The sequence below is a fragment of the Zonotrichia leucophrys genome, chromosome 7, assembly GCF_028769735.1.
Source record: "Zonotrichia leucophrys gambelii isolate GWCS_2022_RI chromosome 7, RI_Zleu_2.0, whole genome shotgun sequence".
NCBI classification, from domain to species: Eukaryota; Metazoa; Chordata; class Aves; order Passeriformes; family Passerellidae; genus Zonotrichia; species Zonotrichia leucophrys.
The window spans coordinates 17801637-17829242 of record NC_088177.1 but is presented as its reverse complement, the minus strand read 5'-3'; the positions used below and the strand labels follow the sequence as shown (position 1 = coordinate 17829242).

Here is a 27606-nt window from a genome sequence, read left to right as displayed (position 1 = left end):
CTGGAAGTCATTTTCATCTCCAACCATGTTGAGGCTCTTTTCTCATTCTTTCATTCTGACTAACTTGCTTTTTTCCTGTCTGACTTTCTACTGCAGTTGGGAACTTCTGGAGGTAAGTAATGACAGACAAGTTTCTCTCTAACTTTCTTTTTCAGTTCTTCTTCCCCCCTCGCCCCCCCTCACCCAGGCAGTCTAGAAGGACAAACAAAGCACTATTGGTGTCCTCTGCAAGAGAGCACTGATAGGGGCTGGCTGTAAATTGACGTGGCATGGAAAATCTCTGCTAGTTGGGAGCAGCTCTAATGTTGCTGTGAAATCCAGCCTACTCTTAGCCAAGTTTGTAGCTTGAAATCGTCACGAGCTTACTGCTTCTATATTAAAAATGAATGGAAAGTACCTTTGCTTTTTGGTCTGGGAACTGGACTTTTTCTCTGTTTGGATTTGCAGCTAATAGGGAAAGAAAAATCGAGGGGAATTATTTGGTTCCTTTTTTTTCCCTGTAGTAGGAGCGACAGATCTTGCTGCTCCCCCCACCTTTTCCTGCGACTTAATCATTTGCAGATCTTGCCATGGGGTGCGGACTGAGAAAGCTGGAAGACCCAGATGATAGCAGCCCTGGAAAAATCTTTTCTACACTGAAGAGACCACAAGTTGAAACAAAGACGGATTCTGCTTATGAATATGTATTGCTGGATTTTACCTTAGAAGGTATTTTTTTTATGCTGTATCTTTACTATTTTGAAGTAAGAAGGAAGAGGGTTTAACTTAGTTTTGTCTTGTTTGACTTACAGTAAATCTTAGGCACTTTTGTCAAAGCTAGCCAAAATGTAAGACTTTTATTTTGAAACACAAATCACGACGAAGGTTCTTACTTGTATAAAATTACAATGGAAACTGCTGAAGTATTTTTAACAACCAAACCCTGCAAATTATACAACTGTCCTCGTTAAGGAAGCTGGCTAGAAACTGTTAAGAGATTTTTCCTAGTTTCCTGTGAGTCACATACTGCCATCCGTACTGGCTTTGAATAATGGTTGTCTGAATTCAGTGTGACGGTTCAGAAAATACACTGTGCCTGAGCCTTAATTGAATAACAATTTTTTAAATGCACTCAACTTCCGAAAACAGGCTGTCATTGTCCTTGTTTCTTTATGCAGAAGTAAGTCTGTTCCTTAGTTGTATATCAGGAGTAACTTCCCCTCTTACGCCCACCGCAGTCTCTTGGTAGAGGTTTCTGTTATAAGAGTCTGAGTTTTGTCTTGCTTTTTTTCCCAAATGCTTTACTTGTAGTTGTTGAATAGTCTTTTGAAATTGTGAGTGAAATGAAACTAAATCTGTATGCATAGCTAGAGGCAGACAGTGCTCTGTGGGATACTTCCTTCCCGAGGGTGTCCCATCTCTAACAGAGCAACTCCCTGTTCCACAAAGTTGAAAACATAAACAAGCCCAGATGGCTGCCCTCAGAGCTCAGACAGCTCACTTTTACACTCACTTCATAGTAACTTGCATTTTGTAACAACCTAGTGTACTGGAAATGCTTAATAACAAGGATTTGAAGTAAATGCTGTTACTAGAAGGGTTGGATAAAGGGAAACAGTGTAAGTGCAGATCTTAGTGCAATTGCAGAAACTTTTTCATAAACAAAAGTTGGCTTTTGATTATTTTTTAGTGTTGTAATATTTTTATTTTAAATACAAGAGTCTTTTCATTAAAAAGCTGTATGAGACTAATAGAAGATATATTCTGCTAGGTTACATAGTACTAGAGATCTAACTTTGTTCTGTTTATTTGCATAAAAAGTTTCTCACTGTTTTTTTTCCTTTTGAAGAAACAAAACTATCAAATAAGTAGTGGTAAGGTATTGGAAATAAACTAGGCTACCTAGTACATACATTAATTAAATACTGATACAGGAAGGATAATGTTTTTGGAAACTGAAGAGCATTCAGTGTTCTTAAATAGCCTCTGTTCCAGGTAGTTTTTTTTGTTTTCAAGTTACAGTTTCTAATAGTGTTTTATAAATTACTTGTTTTAAAGGTGGCTGTGACCTTTGAAGTAATAGCCCATCGAACATGTGCAATTAAAGGTGTAGCTCTGTTTTAATAACCTAGCAGCACAGCAGTAAAGATTCTTTTTCTGTTGTTTGTCTGATAATCAGAATTGCTTTGCTTCAGTGGAATTATGTTAAATAGCTGAGATCAGTTTCAGACAGTTACCTCACTCTTTTTTAGGTTTCTTACTGGAAGTAAGGGGATTTGTAAACAAAGGTATCTTTCTGTTGAATGGTTCTAGTTATGTGTATATAACCTTAAATTTTTTTAAGCCTCTATTTTTACAGCTAAGATGAATACAGAAAAAGAACATGGTGCATATTTCTACTGTCTTGGAGGCATTTTTCAATTCTGAGTGTTTCTGAAATGGGTGGATTGGCTCAAGTATGGTGGAGAATATACTGAGCTTTTTTTCTTTTTTCCTTCAGTCAGCTTGCTCATGTACTTGTTGCTATTTGAATGTCCTTTGGCTTAATTAAACTGGGAGCCCTTTATCACTTCAGACCAAAGTTTTTCCTCTGCTGTCAAGTTGTGTATTTATGGCACTCATTCTGCTTTGCCTACTTCCAGAACAAAGTCTTCCTCTGCAGAGGGGATTTACGTGTGCCCGAGTGATTTCTTGTCACTGGATCTTGCACCAAGAAAAACAGAAAGTCTGCACTTAATAATATTTTAAGATCTTACAGTAAACCATGTCCTGCATCAGGATAAAAGTATAGCAAGCATAAATGTATTATTTCAATTCAATATGCCTTATTCTGTGCTTTATCAGGTATATGCAATGTGAAGTCAAAATGAGCCTGCTGGGGAAACTTTCAGCAGTCCCTGATCTTTTCTCCCAGGCCATGATGCAGATTAGGTCAACCATGCTGTAGTCTGAATTTGCTGGCTGGAGTCCCTGTGCATCTTAACTACTTATTAGCTGTGCACTGAACCTTGGCTTCTCCCTTCCTGGTCCCCAAAATGCTCCCATCCCTACCGTAAAAATTAGCTGTGAGTTCCATGGGGGATGATGGCCATCAGGGGAATCCCAAACAAAAAAAAATCACAGCCAATCTTTTATTTTGGTGGACTGGAGTAGTACAAAGAAGAGGGAGCAGTGGACACTGAAGTGTAATTTTAAATGCTGGTCAGTGACTGTAAATCCCAAAGTCTCAGTCATGAAGCATATCCCAATCACACAAACAGCTGCTATTTTTTGAAGTCAGTTTAACCAAAAAGTAGGGGTAGTTTCTATATTTCTTCTAAGCAGAATGCTTATGCATTATCCACTATGCTCCTATTAGGGGAAAGAAGAAATATTGATGCAGCCTGCTAAGATGACATGCTGTCAAGTTTGTGTCACTCTGAATACCAGTGTGAATATGTATGAAATAGCTGTTTTGTCATCATCTTCAGTATCCTGCATCTGAGATTTACCATGCATCTGGAAAGTTAGCTGGAGTTCTTACTGCTACAGCATTTTGGCTACCTGTTGAGAGCACATCAGGAAGGAAAGTTTTGTTATGAAAAAGGGTTTAAGACATTCATAAAATCAGGGATGTGGCGAGCAAATTGCATCATTCCTACTATTTTGGTCTGTAGGCTATGGTGCAGTTATTTCTCAATACATGGGCTCTTGGATTTGCAGAGTGGAATCATGGGATGGGATTATTCTAATGACAAAATGTCATCTGTTTACAAAAGGGAAGCTGTGATATACTGTCTGCTTAAAGAAAAAGTGCAACAGCCTTGTCCTTATGACTGAGAATGACAGTTTAGTTAGTAGCTTGAATTTGCTGGATGTCAGCAATAAACCATCAATATTTGTGTTGGTGATAGTTTTTGGTAGTGTGTGTTTCCCTGGTATAAATTATCCTGGTTCTTCTTGTTGGCTTTTCTGTTAAGGTTCTTACAGTGACAGGCAAAGTAGGCCACCATTCCTTTTCCCATTAGTAGAAATTGGTGTTAAAAAGCATTTGAGTGTTGTAAAATACTAGTTTCTGATAGCTTGTGGGGGTTTTGTGGTCTTTTTTAAAGCCCTCAGTAAGTGTATGTATGTCAATATTATCCACATTTTATAGTGGGAAAGCAGCGTAGAGAGGCTTTACAGAACACTACTTGTGAATCAGCAGAGTTCTAATTCAATTTATTTAGAATAAAACATTGGTGCAAACTAAGGAGTCATATATCTGGTTTATGATAGTTTAAAGCAGTAGGATAGACAAACTTAGTGACTTCTGTGTCTTAGGTCCTTAAATTCCTTGCTATTGCCAGCCTGCACTATAATGCAGATAGACAAGAGAAGGCAGGGACAAGAAATTAACTCAGCAAAGTGATGAGAGATTTATATAATTGCATTTACTTTCTTTTTTATTTCATGCATTTTTTTAATTACAGAATCAAAGAAGAGTTAGTGTGTTTAGTTATTTTCAGTTGTATGGTTAGATAGGGAATGTTCAGGGCAGCACATTACACTTGCTTGTATATTGGAAAAGGTGTTGCTTAGTTTTGAGTGAGGCATCCTTTGGTGCAGATGGGCACTGGTATTAATGCACAGAAAGTCCTGCAAAGAGGGCTCCATCAGGATCCAGGCAAATAGGCTGCTTGGAGCAGGGCTCCCCAACAGACCAGCACATTTCCAGCCAGGCTGTTTTGTTTTCAGAGTTCCTAAGTGCAAAAGATGAAAGCTTTGGCAAATCTGTGCTGGTGTAATGACTCTTCTGCTGCTATTTGTGTATGAGTATTGATTTCCTGCTTTCTGAGGGCATCTAGAGTTCCAGCTGTTCTTGTGAGAAACAGGAATTACTGACCCATCAGACTGACTGTTGCAGAATATGTATCTGTTACCAGTGTGGAATCTTCCTTTTCTCTTTGCAAAGGCTGTGGACCATTTTAAAAAGGTTCTCCAACAAGTTTTCCCTTTATCTCTTTATGTTAGTTTTCCCTAACAATAATGTATTATCCAGTTGCTGCCTAATGATGCAAAATTCCTGCACATACTGAGCGGGACCCTCCCTAGAAATCAGCTTACTTAGGTGATGTGTAAGTTTGGTGAAAAAAGGAACTGGGACTGTCAAAAGTCCCAGATACTCCTCCAGATAATTTCTAAGTGGAAAAAAATTAATGGAAACAAATCAATTGTTGTAGGCTTAAATCTGTTGCGTGGAAATTTACCTGAAAACTGGAGTTGAAGGATACTGCATTAGTATGTTTAAGGCTTGGACTAGACAAAATAGTTGCTTTGTTAAGTTCAACTCTATTATGTGTTTAGATGTTAACACAGCTTTTAAATCAGCTTGGCAGACCTTGATCAAACAGACAATGTTGCCAAGTATGTTAAAATAGATCGTATTAAGTTGTAAAAATAGGTACTTGAAGTAGTTGAATAGTGTTGAATCACCCGTGAATCTGCTTTTTTTGTATAAATAGAACTGTAGGTTTTAGTAAATGGCTGGGGATAGGTTTTGTGGTTTGCATAAAGGGAACTCACCTAAAGTGTTTATAGACATACACAGTATCATGTGCTTCTCTTCTGCTTTCAATGCTTTGTAGCTTCTTCAAATCCAGAAGTGATCAGGATCAGTTCTGTGTTGGATATAGCAGCTCGGGTGGAAGAGTATTACAGCCAAGGCTATGTTGTGGGCGCTGTGCATCCCATTCTGCTGCCGGTGGGACGGAGGAGGAGCTTCCCTGCAAGTCACATGTATCGAGTGGTGCTCTCCCGGTTAAAGCTGAGGTAACAGGGAAATCCTTGAGTACACTGATCCTGTGCTGAAGCCATTTGTGTGTGGGCTGCTCAGCATTCATTGCTTATCAATTTGAAATGAGCACCTGAGATTAGCCAGTTAGTAATGTCTTTAATTAATGCTAAGTGCACAGTAAGCTGACGTTTCCTTTGCCTTAGTAAATAGCCTAACAAAATCCTAAGTGTAATATCATCTGTCTTAGAACTTGCAGTAAATAAGATTAACTAAAATACTAGGAGAGTAATAAGCTGCTTTAAAGTATGTAATGCTTGCCTTTTCTTGGTTTGCAAAACTTTTGTCTTTCCCAGGGGAAAATGACATAGATTGTGAATTAATTTGTCAGGGATAGTTTGGGTTTTTCCTTATTAAGAAGAAAATCTTCATTCTGGAGCAGAGGTTATACAAAAGCTTTGTTTTGACACTGAGGGAGAGGCAGGAGCTTGTTTATGTTCCAGATCCATGGTCTTGTTTATTACTCCTGTTTTTACTGCATTAAAATCACCATGTGATCCTAAAAAGACATACAAAGCAATGTTACCATTCATTAGTTCCTTTGAATGCAAAGAAGCTAACCTCTTGTTCTTATTTTGGATAACTATAAAGTGGATTTCTTACAGCATTAAAAGCTGTGAAGCTTCTCCTTCTCTCCTAAGTCCTTATGTGATGCACAAAGGTTCTTGTCTTTATCTGAGGATTAGGAAGGTGTGAATTGGAAGCTGCCTTGCTGCCACTGCAGTAATGCTTTCTCTAAGTGTTCATATAAGAGAAATTCTCAAACCCTTTGATTGAACAAGCATTTTTGGGAGTATTTGCTGTTCATGCAATTTAACCTTTATAGATTCATCTGCAGATAAGGTGAATGCTGTTCCTGTGGGCAAAAACTTGAGTAAGAAAGCAAAATGCTTGCCCTGGAGCTGAGGCTTCCAAGAGCTGACACTATTTGCCTTACTGCTGTAGATGTGGCATCCTTTGGAAGTTGTTGTTTGAACCTTTAGGCCCTGAATGGGTGAAGGATGAGACTGTAGCATACCTGTGAAACTAGTGTAGGTTCTAGTTTCCTTGCCAGCTGCCATATGTTCCAAGGCTGGTCTTGCTGTGGGCAAATACACCTTCTCCAACTACTGTTTGGAAGGTCAGCTTCTGTATTTGCATGTGTCTAATCATTTCATTTAGAATTGATTTTCTAAATGAAATTATTATACAAAGAAAGCATCAAATAAAATCCCATTATATTATTGGCATACACTAAATATTGTCTGACTAATAACCAGCTTTAGATGAAACATGAGGACTGTTCTGTGACTTTGAATGGAAGTTGGGGTTTGTCAGCTTCAATATGAGAGATTCAAACATTATTTAACCCTCAGTAAGTGTTTTTGCATTGTGTTCCTAGAATTTGCCTATACTGTTTCATTTAACAGCTGCAGCTCTCCTTTAGTTACAAAAACTAAGCAGCAGCATGTTAACAGTGTTAAAGGACCATTTCTATTCATGGTGTGTTTTCTACAAAACTGAATCTGCTTTGTGCTTACTAAATTTAGTTTTAATTTGTGTGTTTTGCATTGTCAGAGATTTTTGCATTTATTTATTACAAAGGCAGAGCTGTTTATCAGTAAGGCTTCATTTCCAAACTATCTCTCTGCATGGTCTTTAGATGAAATTCCTGTTAAATATTAATATTCTCATCCTGGCATTGAAACACATAGTACCTGTCACTTTGTGTAAGAAACAGAACAAAACACCAAAACCCATTGACTTCTAAATAGTATGAAGAAGCATTGTCAGGATTTCATTCATAACTATTCCAAAAGAAAAGAATTCTATATGCAAGCACTTGCTGAAGTTAGCAGCAAACTCCTGACAAAGACTGCTTTCTTTCTGTGTTCTAGCCAGAAGCACGCAGCACCCAGAGCACAAAGGCACCCCAGGCTGGTGATTGAGGAATGTCCTTTAACATATGAAACACTGACAAATGAAGTAGTGAAAGAACTGCTGGAAAAGGTAAGGGAGGTTTTTTCCAACTTCTCTTCAGATTTTTGTTTCTATCATAAGTGTAAGTTACATTTAGTGGTTGTGGTTTTAGTTTTGTGTTGATTTTATAGAAGTTACAAAATTTCTCTCAGAGTGAGAAAAGAGTTACTTTTTGTCAATATCTCTGTAAAGCTTTGGAAGTCTTCACTGAAAGCAAAATCAAGCTCAGTCTCTCATTATAAAACACTTGTATGATATGTGAATTTTATGTTTTTCTGAGTCAAGTACCCAAGAAGAAATGTTCTTTTCATTCTTTAACAAAAAATACAACATGTGTAGGAACTAAAATAAATATTTACTTGGCACAGCTTTTGAAAACATTGTATAGTTACAGAAAACTTCTACTGAAATGCAAGTTCTAGTTCTTTTTGTGTTTAACTTCCTCTGCAGAATTGAAGACTTGCTGGAATAGGAAGCTATTGTTATTACAAGAGTTAGTGGTATCTTTTACATTAGTTGCCAAGGAGGATAGTAGAAGAAAAAGCATGTTGGAGATCTTTTTTAATGATCTTTGAAATTTCAAGAGTTGTTTGTATTTTATAAATGGCTTCTTTTGACTTTCTTGGGTTCTTCAGATGTAAAATGTGATTACATTATGCATTTATAATATATATATGTGTATATATATATACACCTATTCCAGGTTGGTGGTGTAGTGTAGCAGACAGAGATTGGAAGGAAGAATACACTTGAAATGAGCAGTGATGGAGTCTTGGAAGCATATCTGTTACAGAAGTAGTATGTGAGAATAATTTGATTTTTAAATGCCCTCAGTTTTAGAAAGACAGAACCATTAATCCAGTCAAGTCTTTGTACTTTTTTTTTTTTTTAAGATATGAAACAATAAAACTTTGTGGTGTTTCAGGAAAAAGATTCTCATATTGTCTGTTTTTCTCTGTTGCTCGTTAAATTCAAAGCTATTTTGGCTGTCCTTGAAGCAGCAGCTCTGTATGTATGACCACAGTGATTGGCATACTGTAGTATTGCTGTACATAAATAATGACTGTAGGTAGACTGAGGTGTCGCTGTCATGGCACTAAAAAGGGATTGCAGTAGCATCAGGTGTTGGATTTTTACTCACCCTGGGGATTAATAGTTTATGTGAGTAAACTGAACAAAGATCCTTCCCCCTCTGCCCTCACTTAATCCCGTACTTCCCATGTGATATCTTCTTTCTGAGCTGAAGCTCCTCTGTTTAATCTGTTGGGACTTTACTTCACAGGGGAGCATGTAGTACAAGGTGTCAGTGGGGTCACCTTCCTGAATGGCAGCACTCCTTCACCCAGGGAATAAAAACAGCCCCAAGAACAGCCACATCCCACAGATGGCACAGATGTTGCAGTTGTGCATTGAGACTTCAGTGCTGGGAAGACACCACTGGCTGAAATAAGAGGATCTTCATTTGCTTCTAGCCCTCTCCTTTCTCTGCTCCTCCACTGTCCTCAGTAATAACAAAGCTGAGCAGCCTCCAAGGGAGCCAGGGGGCAATGACTCATGGCTCATGAGAGAGATACTGACCTCCAATACTACAGAAGTGTTTTTAGTATGACTGGCATCACGTATTTAGAGAAATATTATTTATTGCTCTGCTGTGCTGCTTATCAATACAACACAGTAAATAAAGTACTTTGGGTTTGTTCTAAATGAGGGATTTGGTTTACTCTGAAGTCAGTACCAGTGTTGGCCACCTTTCTTGGCCTGACTCCAAAGGCATGCTGGAAAACTTCCATTTACTTTGAAGCAGGAGCAGCACCAAAGACCAGTCACCCTTCTGTAATACAGTGTTAGGCCTTTATGTCCGCAGCAGTTTAGTAAAGTGGTTCATGTATGTACAAGTTTTAAAGAAGAAAAAGGTCTATGCAATTGTAAAATGACTTTGCAGCTAAGTTTTATGTTGTATTGCAGGTTAATGAAGCTGCTAAAAGAGGAAAGAAGTTTGTGGGATTTGTAACACAACATTTTCCTCATCCTAAAGCCTGTAATGGAACAAGTGCAGATGGAGGTGCAGAGCTGGAATCAACGCTGGGCAGAAGAAATAGGGAACACAGAAGAGAAAACTTTGAGGAAAACTATAAAAACTGGAATGAAGGGACATTGAGTGGTCACTCATCTGAGAGTGGGATAGAGGAAGAAATGCATGGAGAAAGCAGACTGTTAGAGGATTCAGATTTCCAGTTTGGAAAAGAAGTCAGCCCTTCTAAGCCACGGAAAGGAGATGGTAATAAATGCTGCTTGTTTGTTGCAGAAATAAGGTATTTTATTGAGGCATTGGAAAAAATAAAACAGTTTTCTGTTGTATCAAATACTAGTTTTGGAAGATGCCTCTCCACATGCATATGTAAATGCATACATATTTCTAAAAGAGTTGCCAGTAAAAAAAGCAGAAGGAACACTCACCTTCTCTTTTATGTATGTGAGCTGTAGTAATATATTGAAATCATATTTCAGTTTTCATATAGACTATTGTAGATGTACTGTCAGAATTCTAGTTTGCAATTTAAAGAAAAAAAGAAAACCACAAACAAACCCCCCAAAATCACCCACAGTGTAATTGTGGCTTGAAATGTGGCACATTTCAAGGTTTTTTGCTCAATATGTGTATAACGAACATGTGGCAGTAAAAATCCTTCCTTTTAGAAGGATGCAGTTGTTATAAAATATTTTCTGGAATGCACACGTAGGTTTACTCAATATAAAATTATAAACACATAATGATTTCAAAGTATACATTGTGATTTCAGTTGTGCCTGTTTCAAAGATGACAACAAAGAGAGCCCCTTCCAGCTAGAGCCATAATTTTACATGCTTCCAGGCAACTCACATAATGTACACCAAATAAATCCGTTCATAATGGATTCTTTCTGGTTAATGTGCCTTCAAGAAGTATCCTGAAAGAGATCACTGAAATTAATGCATTGACCATGAAATTGAAGACAATAATTGTTACAAAATGAATTTCTTAGAGAAAAGTAAGCATTAGAAGTATAGGAAGGAAAAGCATAATTGAAAAAATGCTGATGCTGTGATAGATTACTTTGTTGTAGAAGGATGAGGTGCTTGGTGTAGTCTGTGCAAAAAATGGTCTGAAACATTGACTTCTGGTACTGAAACTCTTAAAGCCTCCTGGCTGCTAAGAGGAAAAGGTAGAAAGAAAGAAGTAATCTGAGTAAGAGAACTAATGCAAGACAGAGTTGTGTGGAAAGCAGGCAGCATGAAACTTTCATGTCAGGCTGCATTCCCTGATGAGCCAGACACGTTTTAATTGCTCTCAAAAGCAACCTTTTCACTTTCCTGTTAAAGCAGCTCTCCAGTTTGTAGACTGTGAGAATAATGACTCTAAGCACAGAGATAATCAATGATCCTCTTATTTTTAACACTCGAGTAAAGCAGTTTTCCTACAAGTGAGCCTTTATAGCATAATCTGGTAAAGCTTAACTCTTCTCTTACAGCTTTAAATAGTGGGTTTGCTATATATTAGCAGTCCTGTAAGGAAGAAGTGGAAAACTAGATTCTCTTCAGGAGCATTGTTTGTGCAGGCTGGCATGACCAGGTAGATCAGCAGCCAGAGCATCCCCTATGTGCAGTGTTCTCAGGAAACTTCAAAAAGCTTAGGAAGGATATGCCAGGCTTCTCTACACTAGTCAAACAGAAAGTCACTGGAGTTGATGAGGTAAAACTTCTGGAAACTTAACCACCTTTCTTTGTTTTATGTAATCGTCATTTTGAAAAATGCTGCTGTGAATTTTCCAAGGCAGTCTTGCATATGTGTAGGTATATACTGCTCTGCCAGTGTGCCACTTTCATTTACCTCTGCTCAAAAGAGGCAAAAAAATATGTCCAAGTTAGAGATTTAGGGATTTTAAGTATGAATTTTTACTGTTATATTGCTTTGTGAACTATTTTATTGAATTTTGACTATAATACATTGCTTGCAGAGGTAAATTTCTGGTAGATGTGAGGAATTGAATAGTTGTATTGGGAAACAATTTTCTTTTTCTGTAGAATAAGGGATCTCACTTCAATAGATAGTAAAAGAAATTAAGGTTTGTCATGATAAGCACATCTATTGTGATATAAGCACCTGTGAAAGTGATAAAACTGTATAAAGAGTTCTCTTACTGAAAGTTCAACATTTTGTTCTGAATTTCCCTTATTCTGGGCACATGATGTCACCTGCAGTGAGTGTAGTAACACTTCTCAAAGTAGAGAGGGATTCTTCCAGATATTGGTTCAGATTACTTGGAGTGCAAATCCTATTTTGGAAATTTCTCTGTTTCTGGAGCCTAGAGAGACTGATTTCTTAACTTGGGTCATCTTAGCAAATTCCTTTGTTTGGACAGTGCAAAAACTTTGATATTTAGAGGTTGGTTTGCATTGATTTAGGCTGCCCAGCAGTATTGGGCAATCCAAGAATATTTCTGGCCAGCTGCTTTGTGTTACTTCTGTACACCAGTGACACACAAGTGTATTTGTAGAACACACTCACATAGTTGGGGTTTCATAACTTGCACCAGTGATTTCCTAATATGCTATGGCTGTGTCAGTTTTTAGTGAGTGCTTGTGTGTGACTGGTTTTGTTACAGCGCTGTATTAATACCTAGACAGAAAACCAATTTGAAGATAAATTGGTTTTGTACCCTTAACTTCCACTGATCATCATCATTTTACTGTGGGAAAATCCCAGTAAGCAACTAATTACACTGATACTTCAGAGAATAATGGGTTAAAGTCAGTGCAATGCATTCCTTATATTTGCAAGCTTAGAAAATTGGCTTTTGTTTTTATAGTTGCTAGTATTTGTAGCCAGAAGTTCCACAAGTGGCAGAAATGAAGGCTGTTTGCCCTGGTTTTTCTTAGTCCTTGTATGTTTTCTTTATGCAAACCCCAAGTACCTGAAGAATTCAGTGACAGCCCAGCTGTAATAAGTTCCCATTTTCCTTGTATCCCAAAGTGTACCTCCCCTCACACCTTCTCCTGAGTGTGTTTAGGTCTTAAGCAGAACAACATTAAGAACCAATTATTAAAACTGTTGCTTAGAAATAGAAAATTATGTTAAAATAGGAGATGAGTAATATTACAAATTTTAGAGCACTGTCTTTGAAGTTCATTCTTCCTTTCTCTCTCCTTAGACAAGCTCTATACAGTCTTCAATGTTTTCGATGATGATTCTACCTGCTGGACCTACCATGAAGGTGTTTTGTCTATGAAAGTAACAAGAAAAGGGCCAGTTGTTAGTACTCTGGAAGCAGACTGGCTAGAATTAACTACATTTTATTATAAACAAGGATTGGCCTTAGTTGATTCTTTTGTACACTGGGAAACTAATAAAGGTGAGTACTGTCCCAGGGTACCATGAAACTTTTGCTTGTTTACATAGAACTATGTAATTTGAAAAAATTAGGGTTATATTTTGCTTCTTGATGGGAGGGTATATATGTGAGTGTGTCAAGATGGATCTGTAACTGCCCAGAAAATAAATTACACCCTTTTAGGTATCAGATTCCACAAATTTATAATAGATGAAGTAATTGAAATTCTTGCTTTGTTTTATCAAATTGCCAATTTTCAAAGCAGCAAACTAGAGCAGCTTTATAACAAAATAAACCTTTTGTGCTAGTTCTTCTGGTTGGGTTTGTGCTTTTTCAAGGAAAAGACAATAGGATGAAATGTGTTTAGAACTCTTGAACTCGGTTGCTGGTAAAATATGTAATTGAGAGATTCATTTCCATTTGAATTGGATTTGTCTGAAAGCCAGAAGTTAAAAGTGTGCAAAAAACAGTAGTTAACTACTGTTATACCATTACTTGAAAAAAAGTGAAGAAAATTGTAGTTCCCTGGTGTTAGGAGTACAGACCAAAACAAACTGAGATGATTAATAAATTCCAAAACAATTAACTCTTTTAACAAATGTTGTTTGATAGCAAACCTACACTGTACTTCACTAAGGTGATGCTCTGGTTACATTTTTACCTGTCTTGCTTGTACTAAGATGCAATTTGTTGATGTTCCTTTAGAATTAATTCTTGCAGTGTAAGCAAGTGAAATACAGGGTTGCAGTAGAGAAATGTCTTGTCAAATCTTAGTTGAAAAGGCTCCAGGGACCTTAAACAGTTTTTTGTAATGCTCAGGATGATTAACAAGTGTGATAGATAATTAATAATGTATTAAAGTGGCTTTCATAAGTCACTTTGTCTTAATTATATGAGGAGGTAAAACTACTGTCAGTTTGAGCAGCTGCTATATTTACTATGCCTTATGCTTTTTTCTGATAATTTTGATTTAAAACAATATGAACTCTTGGATTATTGAAGGCCCTAAATGAAAAAAAAACCTGCAAAACACAAGATCTTTGCAGTTTAAATGATGATTCTTCAAAAAAAGAAGCCAAACACTGATGACAGTTCTTCAGTTTTCATTGCTTTTGAGTGTGAATCACTGTGTTTCTGTAGCTCTGCAGTAAATTTAGTGACTCAGAGGCACATAAGCTCATCAATGTAGATTTACTTCTGATGGAATTTGGCAGCTAGTCTCTCTCAAACTGCACATTTTGTGCACATGAGCAGTCTAATGCCACGGTTTGTAGCAGTGGTCTTTTTTACTCTGAAACTGTTATTCCTTTTTATTAAAATCAGTGGAACAACCGAATTTCCTTCAGTGGGGGAGAGGTGAGAATTCAGAGTTGTAGTTTTCATTATAGAGTTTTTTTAGAGCTGGAAAAGAACTCTCTGGAGATCTGTTACAGTTCACTGAAGGGTGATTTTGCAGCTGTTGAAATTAATCTTTGCAGCTGTTGTCCAACAAGAGTTTTACAGTCTTTCATTCCCCACAGAGAGAGCTGTCTGCTCTTCTTTGCTTGAATAACTCCCCATCTTTAATACCCAGGTACTAACATATCTCATCCAGTATTGGAGGGGATTTAATGCTGATATTCTGAGGATTACATGATTTTGCTGTACCAATTTAGTTGGTTAGTCAGCTGTCAATGTGCATTTCCACAAAAGGCTTCCCAAAGGCTGTTAGGACGAGGAGAACCAGAAACTGAATCTGTATTTGATGCACAGCTTTAGTTTGGGCCAAACGGATGCTGCTGGCCTTTGACATGTGAGTCAGACACTTGTGCTCTCAAACTTCCTTCCCATCAGGAATCCTCCTACAATTACTTGTTCAGGCTCTTCCTGTGGCCATTTGTGTATTTAAGTGGCTGTAGTTGAGCTTTACACTTCATGGTTCACTCATTTTTGTGCTCTCTCCCACCACACCAAAAGCCACATGTCTTGTCAGGAGGACAATATTGAAGCTGGGGAAAAAAGGGTTGTGCCCATCCTCTGTAATGGATATGTTGAATACAGGGAACTGGAATTGATACTGGAGTATGGAAGGGGTTAATGCTTTTGAGACAGTTGTTCATAGTTCAATTTGTGTAGAAAAAAAGGGGATTTTAATAATAAGTTGACTTGCACACTCCATAAATAACCACAAATTTGAGTTTGCTGAGTCATTTAATTTTATTTTAGAGAACTGTTCAGTGAGAAAGAAACATCTTGTGTACATCTTGTTAATCTATCAACCTAAAACTTAATGCTTACGTTTATGTTCACAGGGGATTATTTGCCCAAATCTTTAGAGGGATTATTTATCTATGAAGAAGAAGGTGCTGGGGTTCCAGGTTCTACCAGGAAAGGAAATGATGCAATAGTTGTTGAACAATGGACAGTCATTGAGGTAAATAGGTGATGATTTAGCAGTGCTATTTCCTACAGCTATTTTTCTTTGTTTTTTCCTTTAGGATGCTGGTACCAGTGTTCCATAAGCATTTAGGATGGTTTCTTGAAGTCACCTGCATAGGCTTTACTAAAGCCCCAAATGATAAAAATGAAATCAGATATCTGTGGGCATTGGTAAATGTGCATAAAAGAAATATGCCAGAGGAATTCTGGCCTGACATTTGTAAATGTTCATACTAACAAGTACAACTACCAAAGAAAACATCTTGGGGGATTTTTTGTGTGTATTTCAGACCAATTTAGGTGTAATTTCAGCTAGTGCAGGTCACCTTTTTTTAAAAGGGGAGAAAACAGCCAGATCTAGAAAACCAACAAGAGAAAATTGATAGTAAATTAATTCAGTACAATGTTCAGATATGTATTTTTACTGCTAAATATGGAAGACTTGGGTTTCCTAATAAATTTACATCTGCTGCTGTAGTGGGTTACAGCAATAAAATTACTTAAATTACTCTTTAGAAATATTCTTATAATTTAGGATTATTGCTATGAATGACCTCTGAAAGCAGTTGTTGTTGGATTATGTTGTTGGATTTTCTTACTTGTGAAATATCCAATGATAAACATGTTTGCAAATGCGAAAAAAGTTAACATCAAACTAAAGACTTGTATATTTAAAAAAGACCACCACCAAAAAACCCACTAAAACCTTAAATATGTAGCTAAGTGAAATGCTTATTTATCATATGTGGAGTAAATAAAGATGTCAATTGAGACACCTAATTATGATGCTTTAGAAGTTTTAGGCACTAATTTAACAAAGTGACAAGTTTAATGAGTGAGATGCTTTGAATTATGTCTTGATGAGTCAGAGCTCATACCTAATGTTAATAAATTCAGTTTTCCATGGATTTTGTTGTATTGAATTTTTCAAGTTGTTTTCAGTTTGAAATAATGAATCTCCACCAAACAACAGTTTGATGTCCTCTCAAAGGATTATCTCATTAAAAGTGAGATGGGAGGTGTTGTAATTGTGTAGAAATGCCAATAAAACCTGTACAGAGTCTCTTTACTACTTTTTATGATTATTAATGTAGGGGTGTGAAATTAAAACAGATTATGGACCTTTACTGCACACGCTGGCTGAGTTTGGATGGCTGCTGACCTGTGTCCTGCCTACACCCATTGTACGACATGACAGGTACCCCAACTCTTGATTACAGCATTTTTGGTGTGTGTGGCTGAGAATTATTCAATAATTACTTGCATACTTGAATGTAAAAGGAAGAAAAATACTGCTGATGTTAAATGTATGTGAAGCTTGAGATGTAAGTAGCATTTTCATGAGGGCTTTGCCAGATCTCCTTAGGACTACTGATTTCAGTGAGTCTAATTCTAAATTTAAAATACATTGTGTAAATCTAAACATGAAAGATTTTATGTAGGAAACTTTTTATCACATACCCAGTCCTCAGCAATGGGGGTTACTCATGCTTCAACTAGAAACAAGTGTTGAAATATTTCACTAGTTTTAGGACCTTGGTGAATGACTGATTTAGACCATGGAAAAAGCCATGTTGTCACAAGACAGTCATGGAGTGTTTGTTGCAAATTAGGGCAGAGAATGTGCTAATCCAGCAAGTTATTGGGCTGTTTCTCCTCTCTAATATAGACACTATGGTTCAACTCAAATACAATACCAGACTACTGGATTTCAGGTCTCTAGTGCTAATGCTTATTTAGAGCATTGATGGGACTCTTTTCTACCTAAGAAGAGCTAAATTGCAGACCTGGATTCCCCATAAGGTTCCAGGCTTGCTTTTTTTCTTCTTTTCCTTAAATAACCCCTCCCAAAAAAAGATACAACACTAGATGAAGCATTCTTAATGCCTCCCTTCTCTTGTATTTTCTTTTTTTTTTTTTTTTTAAATTCTCCACCCATTAGATTAAGATTGCCAAACTTCAAAAGCAAACAGATGTACTGAGGCAGGGCTTAGGGCTCATCTGTGGAAAGAGTGGATGGCTTGAGTAATCTTTGGATCCCAGGCCTCACTGTGTTAAATCAAGACAGCATGAAAAAGATGTGCATGGAAGATTGTAAGAAAACTGTTGCAAGAAAGTAGAGTTCTGCTTAAGTGATTTGGCATAATTAAATCAACTCACCCCATGTAAGAAGGAGGCTTTTGTGATCAGGAAATAGGTGTTGGGGTTTTTTGGCAGTGTTTTTTCTAATAGTTGACTTTTACCAACTGGTTAAATGCAAAGACAAAAGAAGTTGTGGTAAAATATGGCATGTTCTGTACCTTTTTGTTTTTTTGAGAGTCTCTGTTTTGCTTTCCTATGGAAGAAGTGGTTTCCAGAATATGAAACAAATGGTTATCCTTTAATTTCTTCAATAATTTTGTAGTCTAAGTGTATTAGCTTTGAACATAGTGACTTATAGACTACATGAACCACCAGGCCTGGTTTTCATAAACAGCTGAAATCTTGGCCAAATCTTGGTGCTTGAGAGTAAGTCTTCAGAATCTGGGTATAATCTTTGAAGGATGGCAGGGAGATTTTAGTAGTCATGGTGTGTTCTGAGTCATAGGATGAGAGAATATTGAACTTCCAACCTTTTGTGTCCCACAAGCCATGTAACTGAACCCATCCCACAGGGTTTGGACAGCAGGGTCAGGAATGTCGTGAGCAGCTGCTGAGTGACACTGGGAGTGTCAGCCTGTGCTTGCAGCACATCAGATGGTGCTGGTTTGTACCTCAGGGATCACAGAGCCAAGGCAGGGCCAACTAAAAGATGCCAAGTGCTGTAAGGGGGGAAAAAATAGGATGCAGTGCTGTAGGAAGCATTAACAGATTGATTAGGCTGGGGCTGTTCCTTGAATCAGTGAGAATGTACCAGGAGGATATTCAGGTCTCAAGCAGTGCTGTATCCCAGATGTGAAACAGGCAGAGCATTAATAGCAGTGCCCATGCTAAAGGGGTTCTGTCCTGGCCAAATCTGAAACTGGATTCCTTTTGGACCCACACCAGAGTAACTCAGCCTAAGAAAAACCATTTGTTTTCTGGCCTAAATGGTTGAGTAGGACTTTGTATGAATTGTCTAATGCTTGTTATCCCATTGTAGCTTGTGAGTTACTCTTGGAAGAAACAGGATGAATCATGCTTTGTGTGCCTGTATGTATCTCATATACAGCAATTCAGTTTGCTTTTAAAAAAGGAAAAAAGCTTATGGACAAGAATTCCTAATTAGGGATTGAGAATTCATGAGAATCAGAAAATTAATGTCTTCCTGTTTTGATAGGCTGAGTCGTGATTGATAACTACTATTTTTAGGCAATGATGTTGGTATTTAAAGAGGAGAAGAAATTCCTGCATGGTTACTGTGTGTCTGCTATGAAAGATGCCATTACTGTGGTGGTGGTGGGTTGTCCTAGGAATGCAAAAGTCTTAATAAAGAAGGACACTTTATGCTGCTCAACAGCTGGTTTTTTCCCCAGACTCAAAACTCTGACCTCAAAACCCAGCCTGAATATTAAGAGGTTTCAGAAACAGTGAAGAAACTAAATAAGCAACAACTTGGAATAATCTGACAAAATTATGTTTTCATGTTTACTTTTAAAATAGAATTTTTTCATAGCATTTAAAGAAAATCTTATCTATTATCCCCATTTTTACTCACTGTAGTATTTTCCTCTATTCTGTATTCCTTTTCTCCTAATTTATGGTAAAACTTTCCCTCATGTCAGATCTTTAGTGAGTATTTGCTTGTAAATTAGTATTACTGCAGTTTTTAGTAGTACCATGAGTTTGTAGAAGTCCATACGTGTTTGTGGTTGAAAACTAGAATTACTTTTAAGTCTTTTTAAATTTTTCATTTAATAGGTCCTTTAAGCCAGGACATTTAGTATCCCAGGCTGGTGTCTATCTCCAAACTGAAAGTCTAGATGCTACCCAGTTCCAAAGGAGTGCAAAGTTATATTTTTTTGAGAAATGAAAATACCCACAAAAAGCACACCTGCATACATGAAAATAATTTATCTTATTCCCTTTGGTCATTTCCAGAAAATCTTGTCTAACATCTTTTCCGAATGTTTTTTACATCTAATATTCATGCATTAAAAAATGGATCTGTAAAAGCCAGAGCCATTGGCAGCACTGCTGAGCTTGTAGCTTCATGGTGTTTTGGAGAACTTAAATACAGACGTGTAAGAGGACACAGTTTTGCCCATACAGCATAAGCAGACAAACAAATTGCTGGTGTTTCAACAAAAGAGTCTCTGTTGCTCTTCACCACTCTTAAAAGGAGAGACAGGAAAAAGGCTTCAGCAGCCTTACTCTGCAGTGACCTTTACTTCCCTTCCCTGAAATGGCCAGGGCAGGCTATGGGCAATGCACTGCAGAAACACTGACTTTGTGGGTATGCATTTATCCTGGCTCACCACTTCATCTGTATTTTCAAAATGCCTTGACTTATGAGGCAAAGAGGGGATGTAGAAATGTGAGAGAAACTGTGGAGTTTCCTTTGCTCTGAGCACTTTTTCTCATTTAAATTCTGTGGAAATCCCACTGTCATTGAGCTCTTTGTGAGCTAAGCTCATAGCTGCTTTGTCGTGTGCGGCATTTTAATAAGGTCATTTAGAAATTTGTTAATTTACTTCTTGTCTACTCACCATCATGTCCTTTTTTCTGTTCTAGTAGAATTTGTACAAGCTGTAGCTCAGTGTTTGGGTTTTTTTCTTTTCTCTGTAGGAATGCAGACACTGTTACAAAATAAGCCTTAGGCTCTTCCCCATGCCAGAGACTGTGCTCAGCCTTGTTGCTTGGAAGAGACATTTTTCAATTGATCAAAAGGGACATAACTGAGGCACAGAGAAATACCTCACCAAGTGGAATAAGGTTGCAGGATTGCAGATTTCCTTGTAATGACATAAAATCTAAACACTTTCTTTTAATGAATGCAAATAGTGAGGTAGGGACTCTTGGAACAGGAAACCTTGTTAGGCTTAAGGAAACGAATGAATTTGTTCTCCTGCATTTTTGTTTTTCCCACAAGCTGGAGTTTCAGTTCTCTGTTCTCATTAAGGGAATACATGCAAAGATGTGCTGTGACCTGAGTTGAGCCAGACTGAAAAAAAGATTGTGAGGGGCCAAACAAAATCACAAATTCATCATCACTAACTATTGATCTGAGTGGCTGTTTATGCTGAGAATAGTACTGGTTTGTGTACTTTCTCAGAGCTTACTTCCAGAAGCTTTACTGGGGCAGGCTGTTGACAAGCTCTTCTGAGCTCATAGGAACAGTTCTTACCCCTGGTTTTTCTTGGAGCAAGTCCCTGAGGTTAAATACAAAATAATTTTCAGTTGTGAAACATGCACCAGTTGCCTTGACTTCATATGTGTGGTGTTTGATCTTTTGACATATCCATACTGAAGTAAAAGCTTACATTGTTTTAGTAGTTCTTAGAAATGTTATGCATAATAACACAGTTTTATGGTTGATAGAATAGGTAGAATCATAAATACTTCAAATGAACTGCCATCTCTTTGGTGTTTCTGTTTTGTTACTCATTTAGTGCACTATTAAATATGTAGTCACCCTTTGGCCAAACAACTTCAGTGTTTTACCTTTATATGCTTAAAGATCTTACTGAATACTGGCCAAAAGCAGCTGAGGGGAGAAGAACTTATAAAAGTATTGTATCTGACATTTAGAAGAAAACAGGAATTTTTAAAATCTTCTTATTCTGGAGTTCTTGTCCTGAAATTGTTTCACTTTCAGTGACATGGAGTTGGGGTTTGTATTACCTGTCCTATCAATGTGGTGACATGTATTTCTGGTGGAAAGCTGATGGAAATACATTAAAACTTCCAGGATGTATTTATCACCACTACTAAGGGGGTGTAGTGCTTATGAAATATCATATCAGTAATATCTGGTCTGGGGAGCAGCTTCACTTGTCGTGTTTATTTTTCTACAGAATTCTCTTTTGGGAAACAAACCAACACCTTTGCTTTGTCTACCATAACAGTATTAACATCTGTTAAAGTTTCAGGACTGAAGCTACTCTTCTTTTTTTCCCCCTTCTTTATTTTTCTTACCAAATATTCTCTTGTCCTGCCTATGCTGGTACCTCCCTCCTACAAAACACCTGGTGTCATTCATCTCATTCTTCATGCAAAGCTTATTAAAACTGAGCTGCAGCCCTTTATCCATAGGTGGTGAGGCAGCAAGCTTATCCTGCTGTGTCAATTAGATGACATTTTACAACTTTTATTTAGCAGTAAAGAATGTTAATTCCCAAGTTTCATACCACAGAGTATTGAGAGATTTGCTGAAGCTATGGATCTATTAAGATTGGGCCTGGTTGTTGTGATATTAATAGGTAGTAATATGTTGCTGTGTGTTTAACAGTGAAGGTTAAGTTCAAAAAAGACTTGTGAAGGTTTGATTCAGATGTAAATGTGCAGACCTGGATTAAAAGCAGGAGCTCTGATATTTAAACTTTCAAGAGCACACATGTTAAATAACTCCAGTCATGGTAATACAAGTTACTGGTCTGTCCCTATTTTCCTGTGCATCACTTTAACCAAGTCCTATACTTCTATTTTTAAAAAAATATCATTAAAGAACTATTGAGGAATTAATAAACTGGATAATACTCTAGTCTGTCCTCTTCTCACTTGTGAATTTACACCCACCCTAAAGTTGACTTCAAATATGTTAGTGACAATTATTGCCTTTAAAACCTGGAAAACTATTTTCTTTAAATTTCAGTGAAGGAAATCTGGCCACAAAGCAAGTAATTTTTCTTCAGAGACCTGTTATGTGGAGTTCTGCTGTCCAGACACCAGAGGTGAGTAACATTTTTGTGGTATTAATATTAAAAAAATTAGTACTTCACATAATGGTAAGATACAGAAACAAACTAGACTCGAGAATTAACAGGGGAAAGAACTGGCAGAACATGGTTTCCCTGCAAATGAGTTCAGGTTTGTGGATGTTTTTTGCAGCTGGATCACATGTTATCTTTTTTCCTCAGCTGTTATCTCTTAAGCCATAGAGAAAAGCATGAGCAGGCTAAAAACCTGTTTTGTGCTAAGGAATTACTGTGTCTCAGGTGAATGTGTTTGGCTATGCTGTATTTCCTTGGAAGTCTTTAGGGAGTCTGATCAAAATCCTGCATCTCTTGCACATGAAACAGAAAACTGTTTTGACCTTCAAAACGTCAACTTTCGCATTTTTAGAAGAGAGGAGTGTTAAGCTATGCTCTGAGGGATACAGTAACCTGCAGGTTATCAGGGTGAAGGGCTGTTGTTGCATAAAAATTTGTGACAGAGATAGAGGCTTTAAAATTCCTGCAGCTGAACCCCAACAACTCTTTGTCCCTTTTGGGTGGTGTTTGTATCAAGTGCTTTGAGGATTAAGTGACTGACAGTCTCCACATTCTGCTCCAAGTCAGTGTCACAATTCCTGCACCAGCACACTGCTGCAGTAAATCCTGCTGTGGCCAGAGAAGGGGGAGCTCCTGGTGGGCTTTTCTTTGCCAGGTCTTTTGACATACTGTGATGGGTTTCCATTTTTGATTCTTTCTCGATTTCAGTGGCTGATCTGCCTTTCTCTGTTCAATATGTCTGTCCTGTGATAACCTTAAGCAGTTAGGAAAGCTATCAATGTTTTCACTCACGTCCAGCAGTGGAGTGGTAACTTCACAAGCTCATTCATGGCATATAATTATATGGCAGTGATACCTAGCTGTTTCTTTCTCTATTTGTATGAATATTTCCATAATTCTTCAAGTTTCTTGCATTTCTATTTGATCTCTCTCTGTGTTTTTTTTTTAACTGTCTGGTCAATGTGTTGCCATCATCTGTGTTTTCCTTTGTTTAGTGCTTCTAAAATATACTCTTCCTTTTTTTGTTCTTCTCCAGGCTTCTGCTTATCTCCAGCCTAACTTCCTTCTCAGTGTCCCCTGATAATTAGTACTTCCATGCCTGGAAGAACTTGCCTTCAACATGTGCACTTCAAGTCCTGTTTGTTTTTGTCTCTGCCACTGTCTCAGTTCCCAGATTGTTCTCGTATGCTATAATTTATTTCTTCATTTTCAGAATTGGAGCTTTTGCTTTTTTGCTCTTCAGAGTTCTGTGTAGTCTCCTTTGCCAGTGTCTTTATCTCTCTCCATTCATACCCTCTCCTAAATTCTGCCAGTGGAATTTTTTCCCTAACCGCCCGCTGTGTCAAAAGCACCTCCAGCTTTTATCTTTAAAACCTTCTGACTTCCTCCCACATGTCTGACTTTGTAGTCTTTACTTCTTTTCCTAATTAATTTCTGAAAGTAAATTTTGGACCACAATTTTTGATAGCAACATTGTAAATGTATAAAGCAAAATCATGCCAGCCATAAAATAATGCTTCTCCTGATGCTTTCCTACTTCTTCAATACTCTGTATATAATAAGGGCATGACCTCCTGATACTTAAGGCCTTGGGAAGGCTTAATGACACTTCTAACTATGTGTCTCTTAAAAGGCAGTGTAACTGTATGTCACGAGTTGGATTCTGCCAAGAGATGTAATACAAACCAGTTCTGTAAAAACATTCACTCTGAGGAACTGATGAATCTTTGAGACATGGCTTAAATTAAAAATAGGAAGCATTGTACTCACTGTTTAAATTCTTTCACCCTCTTGTAGGGTGATGAGCAGCCTTGGGTATACAAATACAATGTGTTTTGTAGTTGTTGTTTTATTTTGTTGGAATGGGAAACATTTGACTTAAGCATTAAACATACTCAAAGTAAACAAGAAATAGCTGATTTGCAGCCGTTTACATCAGGATTTCTATGTTTGAAATCTGAACAAAATGTGTTTTTTTCAGTACCAGTGAGTGTTTTTCTTCTCTACCAGAAATTTCATTATGCTGAGGTCATTTAGCTTGGGCTAAATAGGTAACTGGGCTGAAGCTGAAACATTTAGCAGAGTTACATTTTTCCTTCTGTTTTGCCAATTGCGTTGGTTTGCACCATAATTTTAATCCTCCATTACTTGGTCTCTTACTCTCACAGGGTCTCTTTTCTGAGGATGGAGGATGTTATGTCCTCACAGCTCATCTCTCTGTCTTCTTATATATCTGTGGGGCAGTGGGTTGTGGCCTGGCTTGTGATTTATGTGATAGTACAGAAGCCTCTTGGGTTACAAGGGCTGTTATGTCTCTGTGGACTTTCTGTTTGTCACAAACCATTTGTTTTTCTAAGAAAGGGTTCAGAGGATGAAATGCAAGATTGAACCATGCAGTGCTTGAGGGGGTTGTTTTTTTCTTTTCTCTTTTTCTTTATTTCCTTTAAACAGAACTTTTCCACCCTTTTTCTGTGACGTCCAGGCAAAACTTATTTCCTTCTGTTTCTCCTGAGGCAGTGCTGTTTCCCTTTGTTTCATTTCCCAGTGTTCCCTGTAACAGCTTTCCTAAACATGTTTCCTTTAGCCACATAGGCCATTGTTTTTTACTGTTTCAGAAGGGTTTGAGAAAAAGCTTAGCAATGTACAGAAGGGGGACACAAACTTGCTGAAGCATAGTAAAAGTCTGTAAAGTGTTTGTGGAGGTTTTTTTAAGTGTCTGCACTGTGTCCTCCTTGCACTGAAACGCAGCTCTGTGCTGAGGCTGGATTCCCTCTCAGCTCCCTGTGCTCCTGCTGGGGCAGGGCAGTGTCCCCTGGCAGACATCTCCTGGTGTGGTTGTGCCCATGCTGAGAGCAGGGCTCCAGGCAGGGGGCTCAGGGCACTCCTGCCTTGCTGGCCCTGCTCCTCTGTGTGGCTCAGGCACTGACATTATCTCTGGAGGGGCTGCACCATCACAGATCCCAGGAACTCGGGTAGCTCTTGATGCTGAACTGAGATAAGCCCTTTATTTATTGTTGTGCCTCAGAGAACCCTCAGCACAGTCTGGTAGCTCTGTCATTTGCAGCAATCATGATCTGCTGACTTTGGTTTTTGACATTGGCAACCATCACTTCAACAGCTAAGATGTCAGGCAGTCCCAGTGATAAAGTCAGACTGTATTAATCCTGAGTTCCTCCTGTGCAAGGACTCTGTGGATCCCGTTTCAAAGGGCTGTATAGAGCAGCCACTGACTTCTATCTGCATAGATTTACCATGGGAATGGGAATTGCCTCCTCAGATAATGGCAATCTCTTGTTTCTTGAGAGTTGCACTCGTGATTAAAATGCAGCTACACCAAATTTATCCATGATCCGTTGCAAAGTGTTTGGCTCAGTTGTTTTTCCCTAAATAAACTAACATTTCAACATTCTCTCATTTTTCAGAGGAAATCCTTGAGACAGATAACTGGGGAAGAAAAAGGCAGGGTGTCCAGCAGAAGTGTTGGATCAGACACAGCTACTTTCTGCCCTGTAGAAACTGGACAACCACCTGATGAGTTTCACCTATCTCCTTCTAAACAATGTTGGATCAAGGAGGGATCTTCCCATTATGGAGGCTTCCCAGGATTCAGTAGCAGTGATGGAGTATTAAGGGAACTGGATGATGGACAATTTGACCAGGAGGATGGAGTCACTCAGGTCACATGTATGTGATAAGTAGGTAACTGCATCAAATGGACATGTACATAAATCACACAAATGGGTTTTTAAAAAAAAAAACTACACTACTTTAAATACATTTAAAGTATAAAGGTATAATCCTATGACTGTTCCCAAACTCTTTTTTGTATTTTTGTCATTTTCCATGGTGAGTTAACCCTACTGTAGTAATAATACTACTGCAAAATAATTTGTTTTTCTGTCTGTCTTTAATAGTATAACTACATGACTTGGGTGCTCTGCTAACTTGTTAATGCTTTTGACAAGCAAGGAAGCAAAAGCTGCAGAACAGTGACAGTTTGAATTGTGTGAGAGAGAAAGGAATGAGGATGTTTAGAATTTTCCACAAGCTGGAGGAATGCTTTTGGGTTTGTTTGGTTGTTTTATTGTTGGGGGTTTTTAAGGATATTGTAAACATTGGTGGGGGAAAATGAACTGTCTGGCTGTTGTTTAGTTTTTTTAATATAATTTTCACTTTATTTGCCTTGCCTAAGTTCGAAAGCCTAGAGAAATGTCAAGTCTTACAGTAGAGTGTTAATAATTTAAGCTACATTCAGACTTGGTATGGACAGGAAAACTCAGGAGGCTGTAGGTAGGTAACTTGTTCCTGGAATATAACTTCACCTATGCAGTTTTCACAGAGTTCCTTGTACTTGTAAGCCAGGAGTTTATAACTTGTATTATAATGATGTGTTCATAATGTACTTCTGAGTGGAAATTAAGAACTGCTCATCCCCTGAAAGATTAACTTGCAGTCTGTAAACAAGTAGTTTGAGAAGCTCCCTAGGAAGCATTGAGAGCAGTGTGATGCTGCTAATGCATAGGAGGATGTAGGCTGAACTTCATAGGCAGTATTAGATGGATGTATATATAAAAATGTCTCAGCTAAATGTATCTCACACTGGATAAAGTGTATTGAGCTGCATCCAGTACCAGACTTGATGTTCAGAGGAAAGGATCAAGTTGCTGTGCTTCCATCCTTGCTATGGGGAGGGCTGCTTGCATTAAGGGAGATTAATGCTGGCAAGGTGCTGTGGGGAGAGGAACAAACAGCAACTGCTTTTGTGCTGCTGTCTGGAAGGCGTATGCTACAGAGGACAAGCCGAATAAAAATGCATCTCCAGAAGGTAAATGTGATTATAACTACCATGTGCATTTTTAATTTAGTTCTAGAAGCAAAAAAAAAAAAAAAATTATAAATGCTCATCATCTCTAAGCTAGTGTAAAATAATTTGGTCAAAATAAGTCAGAACTGAGCAAATGTATTCATAACTCCAGTCTGTGTTTGCAGTGCAGCACACACATCACCCAGGGATTTTGGTACCTGTTCTTTGTGTGCTGTGCTGCAAACATAGATGTCATTAATCATTTACCTACAACACCCCATTCCCCATGGATGGCATCCACCAGCTGCTGTGCACTCTGCCTAATCCACAGTGGTAGATGCTGGCACTAAATGCAGTGGGCAGATTAATGCAGTG

General features: G+C 37.9%; 1 protein-coding gene across 3 annotated transcripts; it reads left to right on the top strand.

Annotated features, from left to right (window-relative positions):
* RFTN2 (raftlin family member 2) lies at window positions 1-27303 on the top strand. Of its 3 annotated transcripts, none has more exons than XM_064718452.1 (10): window positions 1-112; window positions 504-708; window positions 5586-5769; window positions 7669-7780; window positions 9716-10028; window positions 12940-13140; window positions 15411-15532; window positions 16632-16735; window positions 22310-22388; window positions 25850-27303. In XM_064718452.1, the coding sequence occupies exons 2-10, from the start codon at window positions 570-572 to the stop codon at window positions 26117-26119; spliced, it is 1524 nt and encodes a 507-aa protein (XP_064574522.1). In that variant the 5' UTR covers window positions 1-112; window positions 504-569; the 3' UTR covers window positions 26120-27303. The 3 variants fall into 3 exon arrangements, with proteins under 3 accessions (XP_064574522.1, XP_064574523.1, XP_064574525.1); XM_064718453.1 differs by having other exon boundaries at window positions 90-112; window positions 562-708; window positions 25850-26243; XM_064718455.1 differs by lacking the exons at window positions 1-112; window positions 504-708 and adding an exon at window positions 1470-1598.
* The last annotated feature ends 303 nt before the right edge of the window (window positions 27304-27606 follow it).